The sequence below is a fragment of the Amblyraja radiata genome, chromosome 2 (genome assembly GCF_010909765.2).
Source record: "Amblyraja radiata isolate CabotCenter1 chromosome 2, sAmbRad1.1.pri, whole genome shotgun sequence".
Lineage (NCBI taxonomy): Eukaryota > Metazoa > Chordata > Chondrichthyes > Rajiformes > Rajidae > Amblyraja > Amblyraja radiata.
The window spans coordinates 29,155,214-29,177,877 of NC_045957.1; the positions used below are offsets into that span (position 1 = coordinate 29,155,214).

Sequence of the window (22,664 nt, forward strand, 5' to 3'; positions counted from 1 at the left end):
GGCTTCTGTAAATTGCCCCGAGTATATGAGGAGTGGGAAAGTGAGATAATATAGAACTAGTGTGAATGGGTGATCGATGGTCGGTGTGGACACGGTGGGCCAAAGGCCCTGTTTACATGTTGTATTTCTAAACTAAATACAAGAACTGAAAGGCTATATCAGTTCGGAAAGCCTGAAAAGGGTGAAGTAATTTCTTCTGTAAAGCCAAGACATGTAATCAAACGCTTTAGAATCCTAAAATGACTTGAACGATGATCGAGAGGTGTTTTCACGTGTGAGTTGACAGCAGCCAGAGGTGGAAATTGTATGATGCTCAATTATAGATTTGACAAGGAGTTCCCGTGAAATCTAAGTAGGTGACTGCAGTGGATGCCTTATAAGAACTAGCCAAGGAAATGAGGAAGGAAGTTGAGGCTCAAGAGTGTGTAGGAAGGGGCTGCTGATGCTGGTTTTACACCGAAGATAGATGCTGGAGTAACTCAGCGGGCCAGGCAGCATCTCTGAGGAAAAGGCACAGGTGACATTTCGGGTTGAGACCTTTTTTCAGACTGAGAGTCAGGGGACAGGGAAACTAGAGGTATGACTGACTCTCCGTCTGAAAAAGGGTCTCGCCCTGAGGTTCAAGGGGGCCTGTTTGTCATGTGCACCAGTTGTGAACCTGAACAACAACATTATTACTTGCTGCAGCTTTAAAGCATATTAGCTGAAATAATAATCAATTATACAGGCCCACCACCGATTTTCCGGCACCCTTGGTTCCAGAGCCTTCCTGGATTATCCGTTTTGCCGGAACAACAGAGGTCACGGCCTCCGAGGGGTGTAGAATGGAACCAGAACTCCTAATTAGAAATCCCAAATTAAGTGGGGAATTGACGTTAGAATCGCTGTACATGCATATCGAAAACGCTGCAGATGCTGGAAATCGGAAACAAGAACAGAAAATGCAAGAAACACTTAGCAAGTCAGGCAGCATCTGTAGATAGAGAAACAAAGTTAGGTAAAATACTTTGTTTCGCTTTCCACAGGTGCTGCCGGATCTGCTATGTGTTTCCATGATTTTACGGTTTATTTGAGAATCACTTGACATGCGCCACACCTGATCTGTGGAAAAAGTGAAATAAAATATGGCACTGTGCCACAGTGGTGCAGCGGTAGAGTTGCTGCTGCCTTGCAGCGCTGGAGACCTGGGTTAGATTCTGACTACGGGTGCTGTCTGCACGGAATTTGCATCTTCTCCCTGTGACCGCGATGGCTTTTCTCTGGTTTCCTCCCACACCCTAAAGACATGGAGATTTGTAGGTTAATTGGCTTCTGTGAATTGTCCCTGGTGTGTAGGGTAGAATGAGTGTACAGATGTACTATAGTGTTGGTCGGCGCAGACATTTTGGGTCAAATGGCTGGTTTTAAGTACTTTGGAGCAGCAGTGTCACAACAGTAGAGTCGCTGCCTTACAGAGCCAGAGACCCAGGTTCGTTCCTGACTATGGGCGCTCTCTGTACGGAGTGTGTACGTTCTCCCTGTGACCGAGTGAGTTTTCTCCGGGTTGCCTCCCACATTCCAAGGACGCGACAGGTTTGTATGTTAATGGGCTTCTGTAACTTGTTCCTAATGTGTAGGATAGAACTAGCGTATGGGTGATCACTGGTGGGCCGAAGGGCCTGTTTCCATGCTCAAAAAACGAAATAAAAAACAAATTAGTGTAAGAATGGAGGGGAGGGAGTCCTTTATTCAGATTGTTGTTCAACATTACAGATGATTTGTAGTGAATGCGAATAGTGTGAAATTAAGATCTTTTTTCCCTAGCAGAAGCATATCGTATTGTGTGGAGCTTTGCTTTCTGTGTGCAGTAACTCGATGCTAGGGAGAGTTTCCAGCAGCAAAATCAATGGTTGTGACATGAAGGATTGTCAGCCAAGTCTCTGGCGCCTGACACCAGGAATGATGCTGTAACTCCACAATGTACAACAGAGGATGCCTTTGAATCAATTTGTGCTAAAAAATGCTATGATCTGAAGATTGCAAAGGGTTCTAAAAGATAGATCTTTGATCTGACCAGATGTTTAGTCCCATAATAACAGCTCAGTTATTATGGAGCTGGATTTATTTATATGTATTTGCAAAAAATTGCCGGAGAAGGATTTAGCAGATTTTATGCAGGAATTAAAATCCAAAAGTTCAGGATGATTTTTTCCCAGGTCTTGGGCATGTAAAAAAATATATTATTTTAAGGGATTTGTGCGATGCTGGCAATATTTATTGTCCTTGACAAGGTGGTCGTAAATTTCCTTTAAAAACAGTGCAGTCCTTCTGGTAAAGGTTCACCAACAATCCTCTCAGAGTGTTGTGCAGCACAGTGGGGCAGCGGTAGAGTTGCTGCCTCACAGCGCTGGAGTTGCGGCTTCGATCCTGAGTACGGGTGCTGCCTGTGTGGAGTTTGTACGTTCTCCCTGAGACTGATCATCAGTCTGAAGAAGGGTCTCGACCCAAAATGACACCCATTCCTTCTCTCCAGAGATGCTGCCTGTCTCGCTGAGTTACTCCAGAATTTTGTGTCTACCTTCGATTTAAACCAGCATCTGCAGTTCTTTCCTACACTCCCTGAGACCACGTGGGTTTCCTCTGGGTGCCCCGGTTTCCTCCCACATTCGATGTGCATTAATTTCTTCCTTGATATCATTGTCTTCTCTTACCTGTCGTTAGTTGCATCCATCGCTTCCATTCTTTACGTCCCTTTCATGTGTATACCATGCAGTGTCTGAACAAGGAGGTCCAAAACTCATTACTTATGCGCCTCACACCCTAATTCAACGGAAGTATCATGAGGCTTGTCTTTTCATAATTTATTCAATCTAGTCTGCTTAGACTGAACTCTCTGCCAAGAGATAGACAAAAAATGCTGGAGTAACTCAGCAGGTCAGACAGCATCCCTGGAGAAAAGGAATAGGTGACGTCAATGTTCGAGACTCTTCTTCAGACTGAGTTTAATCCACAACAGCTTCCCAGCTGCTTATTCAGTTCTTTCCTTCACGCACCAATTGTAAGGTAGCTGGGCCAGCACAATGGAGCAGTGGTAGAGTTGCTGCTTCGGGTTGAAGACCCTTTGCGGAGCAGACTTGATGGCCCAAATGGCCTTATTTGTTCCTATGTCTTATGGAGTGAGACAGGGAGGAGGAGGGGCTATTGCTTCTGTCAGGAGCACCCAGGCATTAAGCAAGGCTTAGAAGGGCATGGTCCTAATATAGGCAAGCGGATTTAGTGTAGAAGGGCAAATGGGCTGATCTCCTTAGCCTCTGGTATTCTAGAGAAAATAAAGCAAGTTTGTCCAACCACTCCTCATGAGGGGGGGGACCTTATTGAAACTTACTGAATAGTGAAAGGCCTGGATAGAGTGGATGTGGAGAGGATGTTGCCACTAGGGCGGTCATGGTTGCGCAGCAGTGGAGTTGATGCCTTACAACGAATGCAGCGGCGGAGACCCAGGTTCGATCCCAACTACGGGTGCTGTCTGTACAGAGTTTGTACGTTCTCCCCATGTCCTGCGTGGGTTTTCTCCGAGATCTTTGGTTTCCTCCCACACTACAAAGATGTACAGGTTTGTAGGTTATTTGGCTTGGTAAATGTAAAAATTGTCCCTGGTGTGTGTAGGATAGTGTCAATGCGTGGGGATCGCTGGTCAGCGCAGACCCGGTGGGCCGAAGGGCCTGTTTCCGCGCTGTATCTCTAAACTAAACTAAACTTGTGGGAGAGTCTAGGACCAGAGGCCATGGCCTCAGAATAAAAGGACGTACCTTTAGAGAGGAGATGAGGAGGAATTTCTTGAGGCAGATGGTGGTGAACTTGTGAAATTCATTGCCACAGGTGGTTGTGGAAGCCAAGTCAATGGATATTTTTATGGCAGAGTTTGATAGTTTCTTGATTAGCACAGGTGTCAGGGGTTATCAGGAGAAGGCAGAAGAATGGGGTTGAGAGGGAAAGATAGATCAGTCACGAGTAGGCCCGGTCTAATTCTGCTTTTATCACTTATGAACTTTTTTCACAAGACAGGGGAGTATAAAACAAGAGGACATGGGTTTAGGGTGAGAGGTGAAAGATTTAAAGAGGACCAGAGGGGCACTGTTTTCACACTGAAGGTAATGGGTAAATGGAACAAGATGCCAAAGGAGGTGGTGGAGGTTGGTAAACATACAATGTTTAAAAGACATATAGACAGGTACATAGATCAATAGAGGGGTATGGACCAAACTCAGGCAGATGGGACTAGCTCAGGTAGGCAACTTGCTCATTGTGGAAATGTTGGACATTGTGGTGTTTGCCTCCCTGATTCATTAAAATGGCAGAAGAACCAAATAAGATGAAAAATCCAATCTTTAGACTATAGACTTTAGAGATACAGTGTGGACAGGCCCTTCGGCCCTCCGAGTCCATGCCGACTGGTGATCACCCCTTAGTACACCAGCACTATCCTGCACACTAGCGTCAATTTACATTTTTTTTCACCGAGGACAATTAACCTACAAACCTGAACGTCTTTGGTTTGTGGGAGCAAACCGGAGCACCCGGAGAAAACCACGTGATCACAGCGGGAATGTACAAACTCCAGGAGACAACACCCACAGTCAGGATTGAATTTGGGTCTCTGGCGCAGTCAGGCAGCAACTCTACCGCTGCACCACTGTGACACCCCAGGTTTTCTCATTGTTACCAAAACCAGCTTTTATTCTATGTTAATTAATTAATTAATTATGTAATTTAAGCATTTCTGCAATTGGGGCAACAGCAATGAATTTCCAACTGGGTAACTTTAGGGATAAATTATATTAATGTTATTTTTCTTTGTTACCTCATAGTAAGTTACTATTGTGCTGTGCAGTCAGGACAACATTCATATTTCCTCATAAGAGCCATATTTCAGCTCTCTGCCCAGACCCCTCGGATTGCTTTATTTGTTTTGGACAAATAGATAGATAAACATCTATCCCTTTAAATATTTTCAACACTATGGCCTCCACACCCATCTATGGTGGAGAATTCTACAAGATCCTCATCCTGGGTGAAGATTTCTTCTCATCTTGGTCCTACATAGAACATTAAAAAAAAGCAGCACAGAGGAAGGCCTCTCGGCCCACAATGTCTGCACCAAACATGATGCCAAGTGGAAACAAACCTCATCTGCCTGCACATAATCCACGTTCCTCCATTCCCTGCATATCCATATGCCCATTCAAAAACCTCATAAACACTGCTGTCGTATCTGCCTTCGTCAACAACCCTGGAAGCATGTTCCAGGCACTCATCACTCTGTGTAAAAAAACTTGCCCCACACATCTCCTTTTAAACTTTGCACCTTCTTACCCTCAACCCATGCCCTCTCGTCTTTGACATTTCCACCTGGGAGAAAAGGTTCTGACCATCTACCAAGTCTAAGCCAGCTCATTTTTCCAAACTCTGTTATATTCAGGCCTAGTCATCCCATTCCGTCCTCATGTTACAGGAACTCCTCTGGTGAACCTTTATAGTAGTCACTCTCTTTGAAGAAGGGTTCCGACCCGTATGTCCATTCCCTCCACAGATACTACCCGACCTGTTGAGTTCCTCCATTGCGCACTTTGTGAATTGCTGAAGATTCCAGCACCTGCAGATCCTTTTGTCTCTATTCCCTCTCTTTTCATTCATTCACTGATTCATTCAGCAACCTTTAGTTAATGATATTTTTACAGTATCGACATATCACAGATAGACACGAAATACTGGAGTAACTCAGCGGGTCAGGCAGAATGGATAGGCGACGTTTCGGGTTGGGACACTTCTTCAAACTGGGTGCCGTCATGCGGGGGGGGGGGGGGGGGGGGGGGGGGAACACCGCCCCTCCCCGTTCCTCCATTAAAAGTCGGTTAACCAGTTGCAACGATATATCCCTCTTGGGATCACACTGTCCCTAACCATCAATCGGCCTATCAGGGAACCACTCTGTCTGAGGTCATCTGTTGTTGACCCTGGTTTGTCCTGGTCTTTTCTTGCTTCCAATTCCACCTCCCTACAATCAGTCTGAAGAAGGGTCCTGACCCGAAGCGTCATCTAGCCATGTTTTCCAGTGATGCTGCCTGACTCGCTGAATTACTCTGGAACTTTGCGTCTATCTTTGGTATAAACCAGTACCTTCAGTTCGTTTTGTCTCCATTCTTTTCTCCATCTCTTTTCATTCGCTCACTGATTCATTCATCCATCTTTAGTCAATGTTATTTTTAAAGTAGCACCATCTATCACAGGCTTGTACCGAGGAGAACCAACTGCAATCCATTATCACCAGCTCTAGTTCAGAGTATGTTATGCAAATTCTTGGTTTCTCTGATGCATGAATAAAATATTATCTCTTATATCAATACCACATTCAAATGACGTTCATAGAATTTCACAAAGTGCATTTATTCATATTCAATCATAATCTAATGTGAATAAATGCATTTAAATTATTTAAAACAACAGTGAGGCTACATAATATAATTTTATACATTGAAAGTTTCTAAATTTAGCTCCTTAATAGATTTATATTAAGGGGCAGCATTTGGCCTTGCATCCTTTTCTCCTTTTTGTGCTTCTGTCTGAAACAAAATAATGAAACATCACGTTGGGACTAAACCTTAATACACGTGAGTGTAAGAAAGATATTAGTGTAGATCTTTCTGGTAATTCAAACCTCAGGCAATTTTCTACGACCTTGTGTGCTTTATTGATGTTACCAATAATTAATGAAATCAGAAAAACAAACAAGATATTATTTTCTGGCTCAAGGAAGCTGCTTCGCTGAGTAAGTATCTGAGTTCAAGGCCTAGTTAATCCTGAGCCTCCTGGTCCATCGCACCTGGAGCAGTGATGTTGAGGTGGGAGGAGGCTGTGCCTGGCCTTACCAGGAATCAAGGAGTGAAAAGTGGAAAAGTTGAAATAAGGGTCTCAACATGAAGCGCCACCCATTCCTTCTCTCCAGAGATGCTGCCTGTCCCGCTGAGTTACTCCAGCTTTTTGTGTCTATCAGGGAGTGAAATATCCCCTCAAGAATTACAAGCCCCCAGTGCACAGTGGCTCGGTGGCGCAGCAGTAGAGTTACTGTCTTACTGTGCCAAAAACCCGGGTTCGATCCTGACTATGGTAGGAGTTTATATGTTCTCCCTGTGACCGCTTGGGTTCCCTCCGGGTACTATGGTTTCCTCCCATACTCCAAAGACATACAGGTTTGTAGGTTAATGGGCTTCTGTTTATTGTCCCTAGTGTGTAGAATAGAACTAGTGTATGGGGTGATTGCTGGTCATTGCAGACTCGGTGGGCCGAAGTGCCTGTTTCCACGATGTAACTCGAAAATAAAATAAACTAAACTCACTTCTAACTCTGTGAAACTGTCATACAGAGGGCAGGGGGGATCACAGAGGGTGTGCAGTCTGATGAAGGGTTTCGGCCCGAAACGTTGCCTATTTCCTTCGCTCCATAGATGCTGCTGCACCCGCTGAGTTTCTCCAGCATTTTTGTGTACTTTCACTTCTAACTCTGGCTTTTATGTCAGTAATGTGCATTCTGAGTGGGAAAGTGATGGTTTACGCTGAGGCATATGTCCAGAGAGCAAATCTGGGTTGACTCTGCAGAACAAAGACTTGGGGCACACTGACTTTAATATAAGACTTTTGTCCAAGGACCAGCCTGCCTACCTTGAGAAAAATGCTCTGTGCATTCGCCCTCTCTTTTCCTCATGATTTTATGTACTTCTGTAAGATCATCATCCTACACTGCAAGGAATAAAGTCCCAGCCTGCCCAACCTCTCCCGATAACTCAGTCCCTCAAGTCCTGGCAACATCCCCGTAAATCATCTGTGTTCTCTTTTAAAATAAATAAATGAGATTCACTTTTGGGATGTGCCAATGTATGGTTTGCTGTGGCTTGGATTTTGTAGTAGTAACGATAATATCCTTGTAAATCTAATCTGCACTCTTTCTAGGTTCATGGCATCTTTCCTATAGCAGGGTGACCAAAACCAGCACAGTACGTCAGGTGTGGCCTCACCAACATCTGGTACAATTGTCACATAACACCGTCACTCTCTTGAAGAAGTCTCATCAGCGGCTGTATTTCCTGAGGTCTCTACGGAGAGCTAATGTCTCACAGCCGCTGCTGCTGTCCTTCTATCGATGCGCCGTGGAAAGTATCCTCACCTACGGAATCCTGGTGTGGTTTGCCAGCTGTACTGTGGCTGAGAGGAGGGCGCTGCAGGGAATTATAAAAACTGCGCAGCGCATTACAAACGCTAACCTGCCCTCCTTGGATGACATATACAAGGCCCGATGCTTGCGCTGGGCCATAAATATCAAGAAGGACACATCCCACCCTGCCAACCACCTTTTTACTCTGCTACCCTCGGGGAGGCGACTCAGGTCTCTGCAGGCTCGCAACGGTAGACTAAAAAATAGTTTCTACCCATGTGCGGTAAAAGAGCTTAACTCCAATAGTGAACACTGGGAAGCAAGAAGTAACTTCGAGGAATACGGCTAAATTCTTTTAAACTTTAAAAAAAATGTATCTATTATTTTACTATTAACTGTACATATGTGTATTGGTTGTTGTGTTGTATTTCTTTTAACGGAGGAGAAGCAAATGGAATTTCGTTGCTCAGTTTTGTGCAATGACAATAAACATATTCTATTCTATTCTATTCTATAATGCCCCATGATAGACACAAAATGCTGGAGTAACTCAGCGGGACAGGCAGCATCTCTGGAGAGCAGAAATGGGTGACATTTCAGGTCGAGCCTTCTTCAGAACGACCCAAAACGCCACCCATTCCTTCTCTCCAGAGATGCTGCCTGTCCTGCTGTGTTACTCCAGCATTTAGTGTCTATCTTCGGTTTCAACCAGCATCTGCAGTTCCTTCCTACACACATAATGCCCCAGCCTCTGTACTCAATATCCCGATGACGAAGACCAACATGTCACCTGTGATCTCTTGTGCATCTTTTTGTCTGCCCATTCCAAATCTATTCTTCTCACTTTGAAGACATTCTCAATTTTTCTACCAGCTTTGTTCCTTCTACTTCAGTCTCGGAAAAGGGTCCCCGAAACATTGTCTATGCATTTCCTTGCACAGATGCTGTCTGACCCGCTGAGTCTCTCCACCAGTTTGTGACTTTTGGTCAAGTTTCCAGCTTCTACACTCCCTTGTGTCTCCAGTATCTACCAATCTGCTTTTATTGAAGGCTTTACACTCAACACCCATTCGGCTTCTCCATCTGAATGTCCATATCTAGGAAATTGCTCATTTCTCCCCTGCTGTTATTAGGCAACTGAATGGTCCTCTCACCAACTTCAGAGCAGCCCTGACCATCCAACTATCTCATTGGAGACCCTCAGGCTATCTTCAATCGGACTTTATTGGACTTTACTCTGCACTAAGCATTACACCCTTTATCCTGCATCTGTATACTGTGGACAGCTTGATACACTCTTTCCGCTGACTGGATAATATGCAACAAAAAGGATTTTCATTGTACATCGGTATACGTGAAAATAATAACAATCTAAACTAAGCTAATATTTAGCACATGTGGAATCCAGCTATGTTGAGCAGAGTGGTGTACAGAGGAGAATTTCTTCCAAGTAGGAGATGTTGCCTGACCTGCTGAGTTACTCCAGCACTTTGTGTCCTATCCTAATCGCAGACAAGGCACCTCAGTTCACTCCCCACCTTGATTTCCAACCCCCCAGCGCCTTAGTTGGTCACAGTTGGAGTTGCTTAAGGCTGCCATAAACTTGAACGGGCGAGTGGTGTTGGTGTAGGGTAGAAGGTGCCTCAACATGTGGGTACTGCATTTCTTGCTCTTTGATGAGAAGTGTTCTTCTTCATGGCTATCATCCTAATGCTTTAGTCCTTCTCAAGGACAAAACAGTGCTGGAGTTACTCAGTAGCTCAAGCAGCATCTCTGAAAAACTACTGCTTGCCACTCTTTGTCCCACCTCCATCTCTCTTCCAGCATTCTCCCCCCCTACTACAATCACAGTCGCAGTGTCACAGTGGCGCAGTGGTAGAGTTACTGCCTTACAGCGCCATACACCCGGGTTCGATCCTGATTACAGGTGCTGCCTGTACAAAGTTTATAACTCCAAAGACGCATGGGGTTATAGGTTAATTGGCTTCGGTAAAAATTGTAAAATTTTCTCTTGTGTGTAGGACGACAGATGGCACAATGGGCTAAGTGTTTGGCTGGCAACCGGAAGGTAGCTGGTTCGAATCCCGCTTGGAGTGCATACTGTCGTTGTGTCCTTGGGCAAGACACTTCACCCACCTTTGCCTGTGTGTGTCCTTGGGCAAGACACTTCACCCACCTTTGCCTGTGTGTGTGGATGTAATTATGTGAAGCACTTTGGGGTCAATGCAAGTTGACTAAAAATGTGCTATATAAATAAAGAAATTTAATTTAATTTAGGATAGAGGGTGATCACTGGTCGGCGTGCACTTGGTGGGCCGAAGGGCCTGTTTCCATGCTGTATCTTCAAAGTCTAAATCTCTAAAGTAAAGTCTAAAGTAAATCAGTCTTAAGAAGTGTCTCAACTTGAAACATCACCTGTCCATGTTCTCCAGAAATGCTGCTTGTCCCACTGAGTTACTCCAGCACTTTGTGTCTTATTTGTACACTATCATCTGTTTCTACATCGGTCTGCCTGTCGACCTTCAACAGCACGGTGCGTCACCATTCACAGGAAACGAGTTTTTCTGTCAATTGTAACCTTGATAATATAAATCTCCACGCTCGCCCGACATCTTTGATCTTGTGCATCAACATAACAAATAATTGACACTGTGTCGGAAGGAACTGCAGATGCTGGCTTACACCGAAGATACACATAAAATGCTGGAGTATTTTACATCATACAGGCAATTGTAATAATAGTCTCCTTGTCCATCTTAGAAGATGGAACCTAGAAAAGTACCGCACAAGAACAGGACCATCTGACCCACAATGTCTGTGCCCCCAAACATGATGCCAAGGTAGAGCTAATCCAGCAGCACGTTGACACAGCGGTAGAGTTGCTGCCTTGCAGCGCCAGAGTTGCGGGTTCCATCCTGACTACGGGTGCTGTCTGTATGGAGTGTGTACGTTCTCCCTGTAATTGCGTGGGTTTTCTCCGAGATCTTTGGTTTCCTCTACAATCCAGTTTGTAGGTTAATTGGCTTGGTAAAAATGTACATTTTCCCTGGTGTGTGTAGGATAGTGTTAATGTGCGGGGATCGCTGGTCGGCGAAGACTCGGAGAGCCGAAAGGCCTGTTTCTGCTCTGTATCTCTAAACTAAACTAATCTTGCCTCACAAGTTCATAAGTCGTAGAAGTAGAATTAGACCATTCTGTATGTCGAGTGTCCTCCGTCACATGGATGATCTATCTTTCCCTCTCAACCCCATTCCCCTGCCTTCTCCCCACAACCCCTGAAACCCGTACTAATAAAGAATCTGCCAATCTGCCCCACCTGCCTGCACAACCTATCCCTCCGTTCCCTGCACATCCATGTGCACTTTGACAGCCTTCCTCACAGTCCGCAACTCCTCATGACCAATTTGTGATTGTTTTGACTTCCTAAATTAGGAGAGGTGTAATGTCGGTCGTGGTTTCACCATCACAAAGTGAAAACCCTTTTCTCCAGAGATGCTGCCTGACTCCAGCATTTTGTGTGTATCTTCGGTGTAAACCAGCATCTGCAGTTCCGTCCCACACGGTATAAATTATTTGTTATCTATCCTTTTGGTTGCTGCCTTAAGCACTCGTCCCATCCCTACCTTGTTCATTAAAGTCTGAGTGTGTTCATCTCACCAAATGAGTGGATCTTCTGGTGTTCCCTTTGTTCCATGGAGAGTCCCAAATGTCGGGAATTACTTCCCACTAAGGATTAGTGCCCAAAAAGCAGCTCTCCTCTTCCTTCCACTGTGCAGACCGACTAATGCATCCGGACCTGAAAGATTCACCTTTAGTAACCTGCACAGGGCACTCTTTCTAATCCTGGACCAAAGCAATTCCTCCATTAACAACCTTGTGTTAACTGATCTCCCTGGAATTTGTTGATGTCATGTTTGTCCAGTGGTTGCAATCTTGCTGAGCTGTGGAGTATGTTGCTATCATCAGCGGTTAGTCAGGGTGTGACCGCCTTTTAAAGGGATGTGCTGCGTTTAACCTCACCTCAGTCGACATTCAAAGGACCTACTTACCTACCATCAGCAGCATCGGAAGCAGCAAGGACTACACAGCGGGAGGATGGCTGTTTTCAGCAGTCTGAAAAAGTTCTGGAAGGTGTGTAAAAGACGAAGTGGACATAGAGATGTGCATTTTGAAGTTTAACCTACTCGAATGAATTACCACTGTCTCACTCTTGCAGGGAAGTACAGATGACATTGTGTTTACTCTATATCCGTTTGGTTTCAATGGGAAGGAGGTGGGGAAGCAAAGTATTTAACTTGCAATATAGGAGTAAACAATGTGAAGCCTGAAGCTTTTATGCAATGCATGTTATCAGAAAAAGCACATTGTGATGGATTAGATTTGTGAATGGGAAACTAACGGTGCAGCAAGGATTTTGTTAGTGCCGGTATATTATGTACAATTTGAATAGACTTGAAAATGGTGATATACACCGATGTTGCTTTGAGTGAAACATCTTTTGGGGCACTCCTGATCTGAAGAAGGGAGGCTGCCAGTTAATTCCTGGATCTGATTAGCTTGCAGCAATGTAACTGAATAACGCATCGATTGCAATGTACACTAAAACAGGTTTAATTTAATAACAGGGTTTAATCCAGTGTGCTTCCAGCATTTGTTACATTTCGATAATGCTTCTCACTCTTCAATAGTTGTGACGATTGCTGTTTTTCTGTGCTATGCGATTAGATACCTATTTGCCAAGGGAAATAGACTATGTTTCTTTGAAAGTCTTTAAGATAAATAAGATGATTTAAAGGAAATCGTAAATTCTGCTAATCTGCTTACTTACTGTATAAATTATAGGATGATTAGCAGCTTAACTTTTTACGTAAATTCACGAGGAGAAGATTTGCACGTTCTCCCTGTAACCGCGTGGGTTTCCTCCGGGTCCTCCGGTTTCCTCCCACAACGCAAAAGATGTGTGCGGGTTTGCGGATGAATTGGCTTCTGTAAATTGCCCCTGTTTTGCAGGGAATGGATGCGGAAGTGGCATGACATAGAACTAGTGTGAATCTATAGAATCGGTGGGCTGAAGGGTTGTGCTATATCTCTAAACTAAGTCTGAGTAGAAGAAAAATAATCTAGGGAGTTTGTTTTTATTGCAGGTAAACTAATGTGAAAATAGATAGTCACGAATTCTCTCGATATTTAATAAAATTAACTGTAAAATCAAAAATTGATCCAATGACTTAATTGTTATATTTTGATCATACAAATTATGCGTGAAAGGTTATTTACAGTGCTTAACTGAACTTGTGGCACTATTTTAGTATTTAGTGAGACTACAATGATTTAAAGTACGTGGAAGCTATGCAAAACAAACTGTGTGCTACTAATGTGTGCTTCTGCGACTAATTAAATATTAATTGGAGGAAACTGCAATAAATGTAACTTCGTTATTGCAAAGTTGGGATTGTAAATTATTGATTCTAATTCTAATAATGGTAGAAAATAAAAGCTGAGATGAGAGAAAGTGTTGGGCCTGGTAGTTTTTCAAAGCTTGCTACAATTGAATGTAGCTCAGACAATGGGGAAAAGTATCGGTTTGGAGCATTTATTTGGGATAACGTATATGACTTTGCAGGATTGGCGATCATGTACTGCACCGCCTTGCTCGTTCACCGACTCAAAACGTGGTGGAGGAGTAAGCTTACAGCAAGATATTTGGGCCAGGATAGTTTCCGGCACCATGGTAACGGGAAGGACCGAAGTGGTGTGTTCCCTGAAGTATTGAGAAAGAAACAAGGGGATAATGGGGAGTGAACATAGAACATAGATCAGTACAGCACAGGAACAGGCCCTTCGGCCCACAAAGTCAGTGCTGAACATGACGCCTAGTTAAACTGATTTCATCTACCTATACATGATGCACATCCCTCCATTCCCTGCACTTCGGTGTGGCTATCCGAATGCCTCTTAAAAGCCACTATTGTATCTGCCTCCACCACCACCCCTTGCAACGTGTTCTCTGGGTAAAAAACCTGTCCCGCACATCTCCGTTAAACCTTCCTCCTCTCATCTTTTAGCTATATCCTCTATTATTGGACATTTGCCCCTTGAGAAAAAGGTTTTGACTGTCTATGCCTCCCATCATTTTATATACTTCTGTTAAGTCTCCCCTCCACCGCCGACATTCCAGAGAAAACAAGGCAGGCAGTATCACTGGAGAACAAGAATAGGTGACGTTTCGGGATGTGGCCCATGCTCACCTATCCATGATCTCCAAAACTGCTGAGTTACTCCAACATTTTAGAATAGAATAGAATAGAATAGAATAGAAATAATTTTATTGCCACACAACCAAGGTCGGTTTGACACAAGGTTTGTGTCTTTATATTGACAGGATTTTCTTGGGAGTTCTGTAAGGAATTTGACATTTTCTATGTCAATATGTGTGTGTGTGTGTGTGTGTATATATATATATATATAAGAAGGGTCTCAACCCGCAACATCAACCATTCTTTCTCTCCAGGGATGTTGAGTTACTCCAGCTTTTTGTGTGTGTGTATATATTTACGTATACACACACGACAAACAACTATATTTATCAATATATATATATACACATCCGTGTATATGTGTGTGTTTATACACATAATGCAACCATAAACACACACATATATATCTATAAATATAATATATGTCATATGCTGCAAATAATATGAACAGAGTGAAATAAAATAAATAATGGATTGTTTGCGAGACATTAGCTCACCGACAGACAATCTGATTGGCAGCCAATTTTCTAATTGCAACAAGCTTCAGTGTCCGACGCATGGCTGTGGGGATTTCACTGCCACAGAAGGCAGTGGAGGCCAATTCACTGGATCTTTTCACGAGAGAGTTGGATTTTGCTCTTATGGCTAACAAGGGATCAAGAGATATGGGGAGAAAACAGGAACAGGGTACTGATTCTAGATGATCAGCCATGATCATATTGAATGGCGGTGCTGGCTCGAAGGGCCGAATGGCCAACTCCTGCACCTTTATTCTATGTTTCTGTTCCTATAATTTCCGTGACTGATTTTAAGGAAGGAGATGAATCCAAATTTTTACCAGAACGGCAATGGGCAACAAGCTCAAAATCAAAAGGACTTTGATCTGTTTGATTAGTGTGTGGAAAGATAGCGGCTACCATTTAACACGTGGGTTGTGAATATATCAGGTCTGGCAGAGGAATGATTCATGTTGATTGTACGCTGAAAGCATCTGTTCTGGAGAGATTGAGCATTTATTTATCATGGGCACTGGAGAAGAACCGGAACAATGTAATACTTGCTTGCCGCAGCTTTGCGGGCACATTAGAGACAATGACAACAACAATAAATAAACAATAAATTATTAATTAGGCTAAGTAAACTTCACCATTATAGTGCAAAAAAAAGATCAAAGTACATGGAGCAACCATAGTAGCACAAAATCCATATTGGAAGGAACTATAGATGCTGGTTTAAACTGAAGATACACACAAAGTGCTGGAGTAACTCAGTGGGTCAGGCAGCGTTTCTGGAGATAAAGGATGGGTCGGAACCCTTCTTCAGACTGATAGATGGAGGTGAGCGAGGAGAGAAAGGGGATGGTGGGGGGGGGGGGGGCTAGTGGGAGTAACTGGAGGCGAAAAAAGACCAGAACAAATCAGGGCCGGCAACAGGTGACTTCAGGAAAGGTCGAGCCCATAAAAGCCCATAGTTGGCTGGGGAAGATGTGCCAACGAGAGGGATACTAGGATGCGAACAGTGGAACTAATAGAATGATTAGGACGGGGGAGGAGGGGGGAGGGGTGGGGGGGGTGGTGAGGGAATGCAGGAGTTACTTGGAAGTAGAGAAATCAACGTTCGTACCACTGGGTTGTAAGATGCCCAAGCGAAATATGAGGTGCTGTTCCTCCAATTTGCGTTTGGCCTCACTCTGACATATGACCTCTGGCCCTGATTTGTTGTAGCCTTTTCTTGCCTCCAGTTTCCCTTCCCCTCCCCCCTCCCCACCTCTATCTTTCAGGCTGAAGAAGGGTTCGGACCAGAAACGTCACCTAGTCCTTTTCTCCAGAGATGCTGCCTGACCCGCTGAGTTACTCCAGCATTTGGTGTCTATCTTTGGTATAAACTAGCATCTGCAGTTTCTCCCTACACCATGTTCACTCATTCCTTCCGATCTTTTCTACTCAACACATCCTCCAAGAACTCCAATAGATGAGTCAAAATTGTTTTCTTTGTTTAAGTCCACTCTCACTCTTTTCAAGGCATTATGTTAGTACACCATTATAGAAATTTTAGCATTTTCCCTGTTACTGATATTAAGCTAACAGGTCAGAATGTTTCACCAAACACATGTGCTCGGTCCACCAAGGCCTGCCGGATCTCCCGGTTGCTGGCCATTTTAACTCCACTTCCATTTCCACACTGACCTTTTTGGCCTGGGAGCCAATCTCTCCATTGCCAGAGTGAGGCCACGTGCAAATTGGTGTACCGGCATTTCATATTCCTCTTTGGCAGCTTACAACAGAGTGAACATTGAATTCTCCAGCTTTATGTAATATCCTGCTCCCATTCATTCTCTCTTTCTTAGCCACCTCATCACAGAGTGCACACATTTCTACCACTATCCCACCCCTTTCCTCCCCCCTACACCCTCCATCCGCTTCCACCTATATCCCTCCATTTGGCTTCAGATTTCGCTCCTCCTCCTTAACTGATACCCTTTTGTGTCCTTTTCAGGCCTCGAGGCCTTTACCTCATCCATCAGTCTGCCAATCAAGCCCCCCCCCCCACCTGTATCCACCTATCACTTGTGGAAACAAGGAACTGCGGATGCTGGTCTATACCAAAGATAGACACAAAGCTGGAGAAACTCAACGGGTCAGGCAGCCCCTGGATGAAAAAGGATGGGTGATGTTTTAGGTTGGACCTTTCAGAGTTCAGAGGCCATTCTTCACAGTCTGAAGAAGGGTCCCGACCCGAAATGTCAACCACCCTTTTTCTCCAAAGATGCTGCCTGACCCACTGAGTTACTCCAGCGCTTTGTGTCTATCTTCCACCTGTCGGTCTGAAGGATGGTCGTGACCCATAATGTCACCTATCCATTCCCTCCACAGACGCTGTCTGACTCGCTGAGTACATCCAGCACTTAGTGCTTTGGTCAGTAATTCACCGATTATTCTGACTTCCTTCTTAAATGGTGGTCTCATGAGAAAAGCATTATAATCCATAGAATTTTAAAAAATTGACAACTGAGTGTTTTTTATTCCTATCACCACCTTATTCAAAGCCGAGTGTTGAATAATGATCCCACAAGCTAACACGTCTTTCCATTGATAAATTAATGTTTCCTTTGGGGGTTTTTAAGATTGCATGAATATAATTTGCCTTGTTTTCTTTTGACACTCATCTACTCTGCATAGAGCAGACAGACTCCCTAATTTCTCCTGAGCACTTGTTGACTCAAGCTAATATTTGTACAAGAATCAACTTGAAAGTGATAAATAGTCTATAAGTCAGGTCAAGGATGAGTTGCTTCTCTGAAGTCATGTTTAATGAGCATCTCATTGGTGTGTGTGGTTCCGAAACAGTGATTTTACATAAATTTAAGCACCCAGCAAAACAATTACACCTTCCGTGCAATTTAGATAAAAGACTCTGAGAATCATAGAAATAGGAGTGCCACAGTGGCACAGCTGGTAGACCTGGTACCTCATAGTACCAGGATCCTGACCTCGACCGCTGTCTGTGCGGAGTTTGCATGTTCTCCTTGTCACGGCATGGGTGCTCCAGTTTCCTCCCACATCCCAAAGACGGTTAATAGGCCACTGTAAATTGTCCTCAAGTGTGTAACGAGTGGATGAGAGAGTGGGATAACATGGAACTAGTGCGAATAGGTGATCGATGATCAGTCTGGACTCATTGGGTTGAAGGGCCTGTTTCCATGTTATCTCAAACCTAAACTAATTGTTCTGCATTAATCCCATTTGCCTGCATTAGGCCTATATCCCTCCACACCTTTTCTGTCCAAGTATCTGACAAATTCCTTGTAAATGCATCTACTTCCACTATCTCATCTGGCAGCTCATTCCAAATATGTTTTAATTTTGTTTAGAGATACATAGTGGAAACAGGCCCTTTGACCCAGTGAGTCCACGCCGACCAACATTCACCCGTACACTAGTTCTTTGGTATCTCCCTTTCACATCCTACATACTGGGGACAATTTACAGAAGCCATTTAACCTGCAAACCCACAAGTCTTTGGGAGGAATCTGAACACCCGGAGAAAGCCCACGCGGTCACAGGGAGAATGTACAAACTCCATACAGTCAGCAAGACAGATATAGTCAGGATTGAACCCGGGTCTCTGGCGCTGTAAGGTAGCAACTCTACCGCTGCACCACTCAGCTGCCCCCTACTCTCATGTTAGAATCCTTCTTCCTCTTTTGAATCAAAAGATCCTGCATCTTCCGAATTATTCCCAGGTCATGTTACAGTTGTACAGGGCATTGGTGAGGGCACATTTAGAGTACTGTGTTCCGTTTTGGTCACCCTGTTATAGGAAAGATGGTATTAAGCTGCAAAGAGTGCAGAGAAGATATACAGTGATGTTGCAAGGACTAGAGTGCCTGAGCTATAGGGAGAAATTAAGCAGGGTAGAACATTATTCCTTGGAGTGAGTTGGATGAGGGTGTTCTTATAAAGGTGTATAAGATCATGAGAGGAATAGATAGGGAAAAATGCCCAGCTTTGGCCTGGCTGTGCTGAACATCAGAGTATTATTAGAATGATAAACAAAGCAATGGAGTAACTAAACGGGTCAGGATACATCTGTGGAGGGAAATGATCAGGCGTGGTTTTGGATTGGGACCCTTCAGAGAAATCTGAAGATGGGTGCTGACACAAAATGGGCAACAAAGCTCAAATTGAAAAGGACTTTGATATGTTTGATCAGTGAGTGGAAATATTGATCTGAAGAAGGGTCTCACCCCGATACGCTGTTTGACCATTCCCTTCACAGATGCTCCTTGACCCACTGAATTCTTCCAGTACTTCGTTTACTTTAGTGCTTTAGACTTTGCTGGAAGGGCCTGTCCCACTTGGCGATTTTATCAGCGACTGCCGGCATTATTGACTGACGTATCAGGTTGCGGCGTGATGATGTATTGATGCGTGGTGTATCCTCAAGTGCCGCAACATGTTTTTTGTCGCCGCTGGATTTTGAAATGTTCAAAATCTTTCGGCGACTCTGATACGTCAGTCAATGACGCCAGCAGTCGCCGAAAATATCGCCAAGTGGGACAGGCCTTTTATTTTACTTTAGTTTCTTGCTCAAGCATCTGCATTCTCTTGTGCCTTCATTATTCGACCTATGCTTTTCTACACAAATTGGTAACATTCAATAGTTTATTTTATTATTGTCACGTGTACCGAGGTACAGTGAAAAGCTTTTTTGTTGCGTGCTATCCAGTCAGCGAAAAGACTATACATGATTACAGCTAAGCCATCCACAGTGTACAGATACAGGATAAAGGGTATCACGTTTAGTGGAAGATAAAGTCCAGTAAAATCCAATTAAAGATAGTCCCAGGGTCTCCAATGAGGTAGATGGTTGATTGCATTATGGTCTGCAATGCCTTGTGGTTTTTGTGGACCAGAGAGTTAGTCACTTGCCATCAAACACCCAAGATGACCAGTTCTTATTGTCGTCATTTATTTGTGGTGACCTCATTGAATTTCTATTCTTTGGCAACACCTGGTTGTTGGTGGTGAGAGACTCAGCCTTGGTTGTGCCATTGAGTACCAAGGGGAGGAAGTAGACTCTCTCTAGTTTGAGATTTTTTTTTTTTAAAGAGATGCAATGTGGAAACGTGCTCTTTGTCCCACCGAGTCCACACCGACTCTCGATTACCCATACATTAGTTCAGGAATGTCACTGTACCTCAGTATGTGACTGTAGAGTACCATTGAACCACTGAAGATTGAAAGGGCTAAATCATCTAGTGCTGCTTCTATTTTTAATGTTCTTTTGATTCCACATCACTTCTGTTGTGTTTAGTTTAGAGATACAGCGTGGAAACAGGCCCTTCGGCCCACCGAGTCCACGCCGACTAGCGATCATCCGTAAACCAGTTCCATGTTATTCCCCTTTTGCATCCTACAAACCTGCACGTCTTTGGGATGTGGGAGGAAACCGGAGCACCCAGAGAAAACCCACGCGGTCACAGGGAGAATATGCGAACTCTGCACAGACATCACCCGTTGTCGGTGTCGAACCCTGCTCTCCAGTGTTATGGGGCAGCAGCTCAGTACATGAAGTACTTGGGACAGGTACAATGGCAACATTTAAAAGACATGGATAGGAAAGGTCAAGTCAAGTTTATTCGTCACATACACATGCGCGATGTGCAGTGAAATGAAAAGTGGCAATGCTTGCGGATTGTGCAACAGAATGGAACAGAATCACATATTCACATATTACATATTTGTGGGATGAAAAAAAAGAAAAAACAGCAATTTTAAAAAGACACCACACAACAGTAAAATGGTTCAGTAAAGTTAGTCCCTAGTGAGATAGGAGTTTACAGTCATAATGGCCTCTGGGAAGAAACTCCTTCTCATCCTCTCCGTTCTCACAGCATGGCAACGGAGGCGTTTGCCTGACCGTAGCAGCTGAAACAGTCCGTTGCAGGGGAGGAAGGGGTCTCCCATGATCTTGTTGGCTCTGTAGTTGCACCTCCTGATGTATAGTTCCTGCAGGGGGGCGAGTGTAGTTCCCATAGTGCGTTCGACCGAACGCACTAATCTCTGCAGAGCTTTCTTGTCCTGGGCAGAGCAATTCCCAAACCAAATTGTGATATTTCCGGACAAGATGCTTTCCACAGCCGCTGAGTAGAAGCACTGGAGAATCCTCAGAGACACTCTGAATTTCCTCAGCTGCCTGAGGTGGTAAAGGCGCTGCCTTGCCTTACTCACCAGTGCTGAGGCGTGTGATGTCCATGTCAGATCCTCTGAGATGTGGACTCCCAGGTATTTAAAGCAGCTCACCCTATCCACAGTATCCCCATTTATCCTCAATGGTGTGTACGTCCTCGGATGTTGTGCCCTCCTAAAGTCCACGATCAGCTCCTTAGTTTTTTTGATATTCAAGAGGAGGCTGTTGTCCTGACACCAGAGTGCCAGATCATCCACCTCCTCCCGGTAGTCCTTCTCATTGTTATCGGAGATCAGGCCCACCACCACAGTGTCATCAGCAAACTTGATTATAGAGTTGGAGCTGAACCTAGCCACACAGTCATGTGTGTACAGGGAGTACAATAGGGGGCTGAGGACGCAACCCTGGGGCGATCCTGTGCTCAGGGTGAGGGACTTCGATGTATTCCCTCCCATCTTGACTACCTGGGGCCTGGCGGTGAGAAAGTCCAGGACCCAGGCACACAGGGAGGTGTTGAGCCCCAATTCCAGTAGCTTCCCGGCCAGTCTGGTGGGGACTATCGTGTTGAAGGCTGAACTGAAGTCTATGAACAGCATCCTCACGTAGCCCCCCTTCTGGCTGTCCAGATGGGAGAGAGCGGTGTGCAAGACCTGGGAGACCGCATCGTCCGTGGATCTGTTCGGACGGTATGCGAACTGCAACGGGTCCATGTTGCGAGGGAGGAAGGCGCAGATGTGTTTTCACCAGCCTCTCAAAGCATTTCATGACTACCGAGGTGAGGGCCACCGGACGGTAGTCATTCAGACAGGCTGGGGAGGCATTTTTAGGTTCAGGTTCTTTTGAAGCAGGCAGGGACCACGGACTTGTCCAGGGAGAGGTTGAATATTGTAGTGAGCACCGGAGCTAGCTGCGTAGCACAGGACTTAAGTACTCGCCCCGAGATGCCATCTGGGCCTGCAGCTTTCCTCGTGGTCACCCGTGTCAGAGCCCACCTAACGTCGTGCTCGGACAAAGAGAATGTGTGCACATCCCCAGCGATGGACCTCCCTTCAGCTTCGATAGCCAGCACGCTGGCGGTGTTGTCGTTAGTCAGCAGACCTGGGGTGACGTTACCCGTCTCGAAACGAGCGTAGAAGGAGTTCGGGTCATCAGCTAGGGAGGTGCCGGCACTTCCGGTTGAGGGGGGGCTGCTCCAGTAGTTGGTTACAATCCGTAGCCCCTGCCACAGGCATCTGGTGTCCTGCTGCTCCATCTGTGACTCCATCTTGCCTCTGTACCTCCTTTTTGCGTCCTTCACCGCCCTTCGTAGTCGGTAGGACTCTACCTTGTAGACGTCCATGTTTCCGGATGCAGGCCCGAGTTGTAGGCAGCGGTGCGAGCATTCAAGGCAGCACGAACGGACCTGTCCACCCAGGGTTTTTGGTTCAGAAAGGTGCTTACCCTTACCGTGGGGACGATGTTGTCGGTTACTGTTGCGATGACTGCTTCCGCGAACTCACTGACATCACTGGAACTTGCTTCGAACATATT

The 22,664-nt window shown here is 44.9% G+C and overlaps 1 protein-coding gene across 4 annotated transcripts in view; it reads left to right on the forward strand.

Moving 5' to 3' along the window:
* The window catches only part of dpp6 (dipeptidyl peptidase like 6), a 1,023,588-nt gene that overhangs the window by 458,079 nt on the left and 542,845 nt on the right, over positions 1 to 22,664 (forward strand). The window contains exon 1 of one of the 4 annotated variants that reach the window (XM_033044174.1): positions 12,033 to 12,315. The exons of the other annotated variants lie outside the window; for them this stretch is intronic. Coding sequence (XP_032900065.1) covers positions 12,280 to 12,315 — 36 coding nt within the window. The 5' untranslated portion in view covers positions 12,033 to 12,279. Of the gene's footprint in view, positions 1 to 12,032; positions 12,316 to 22,664 lie in introns of those variants that run through there. 4 annotated transcript variants of the gene reach the window in all.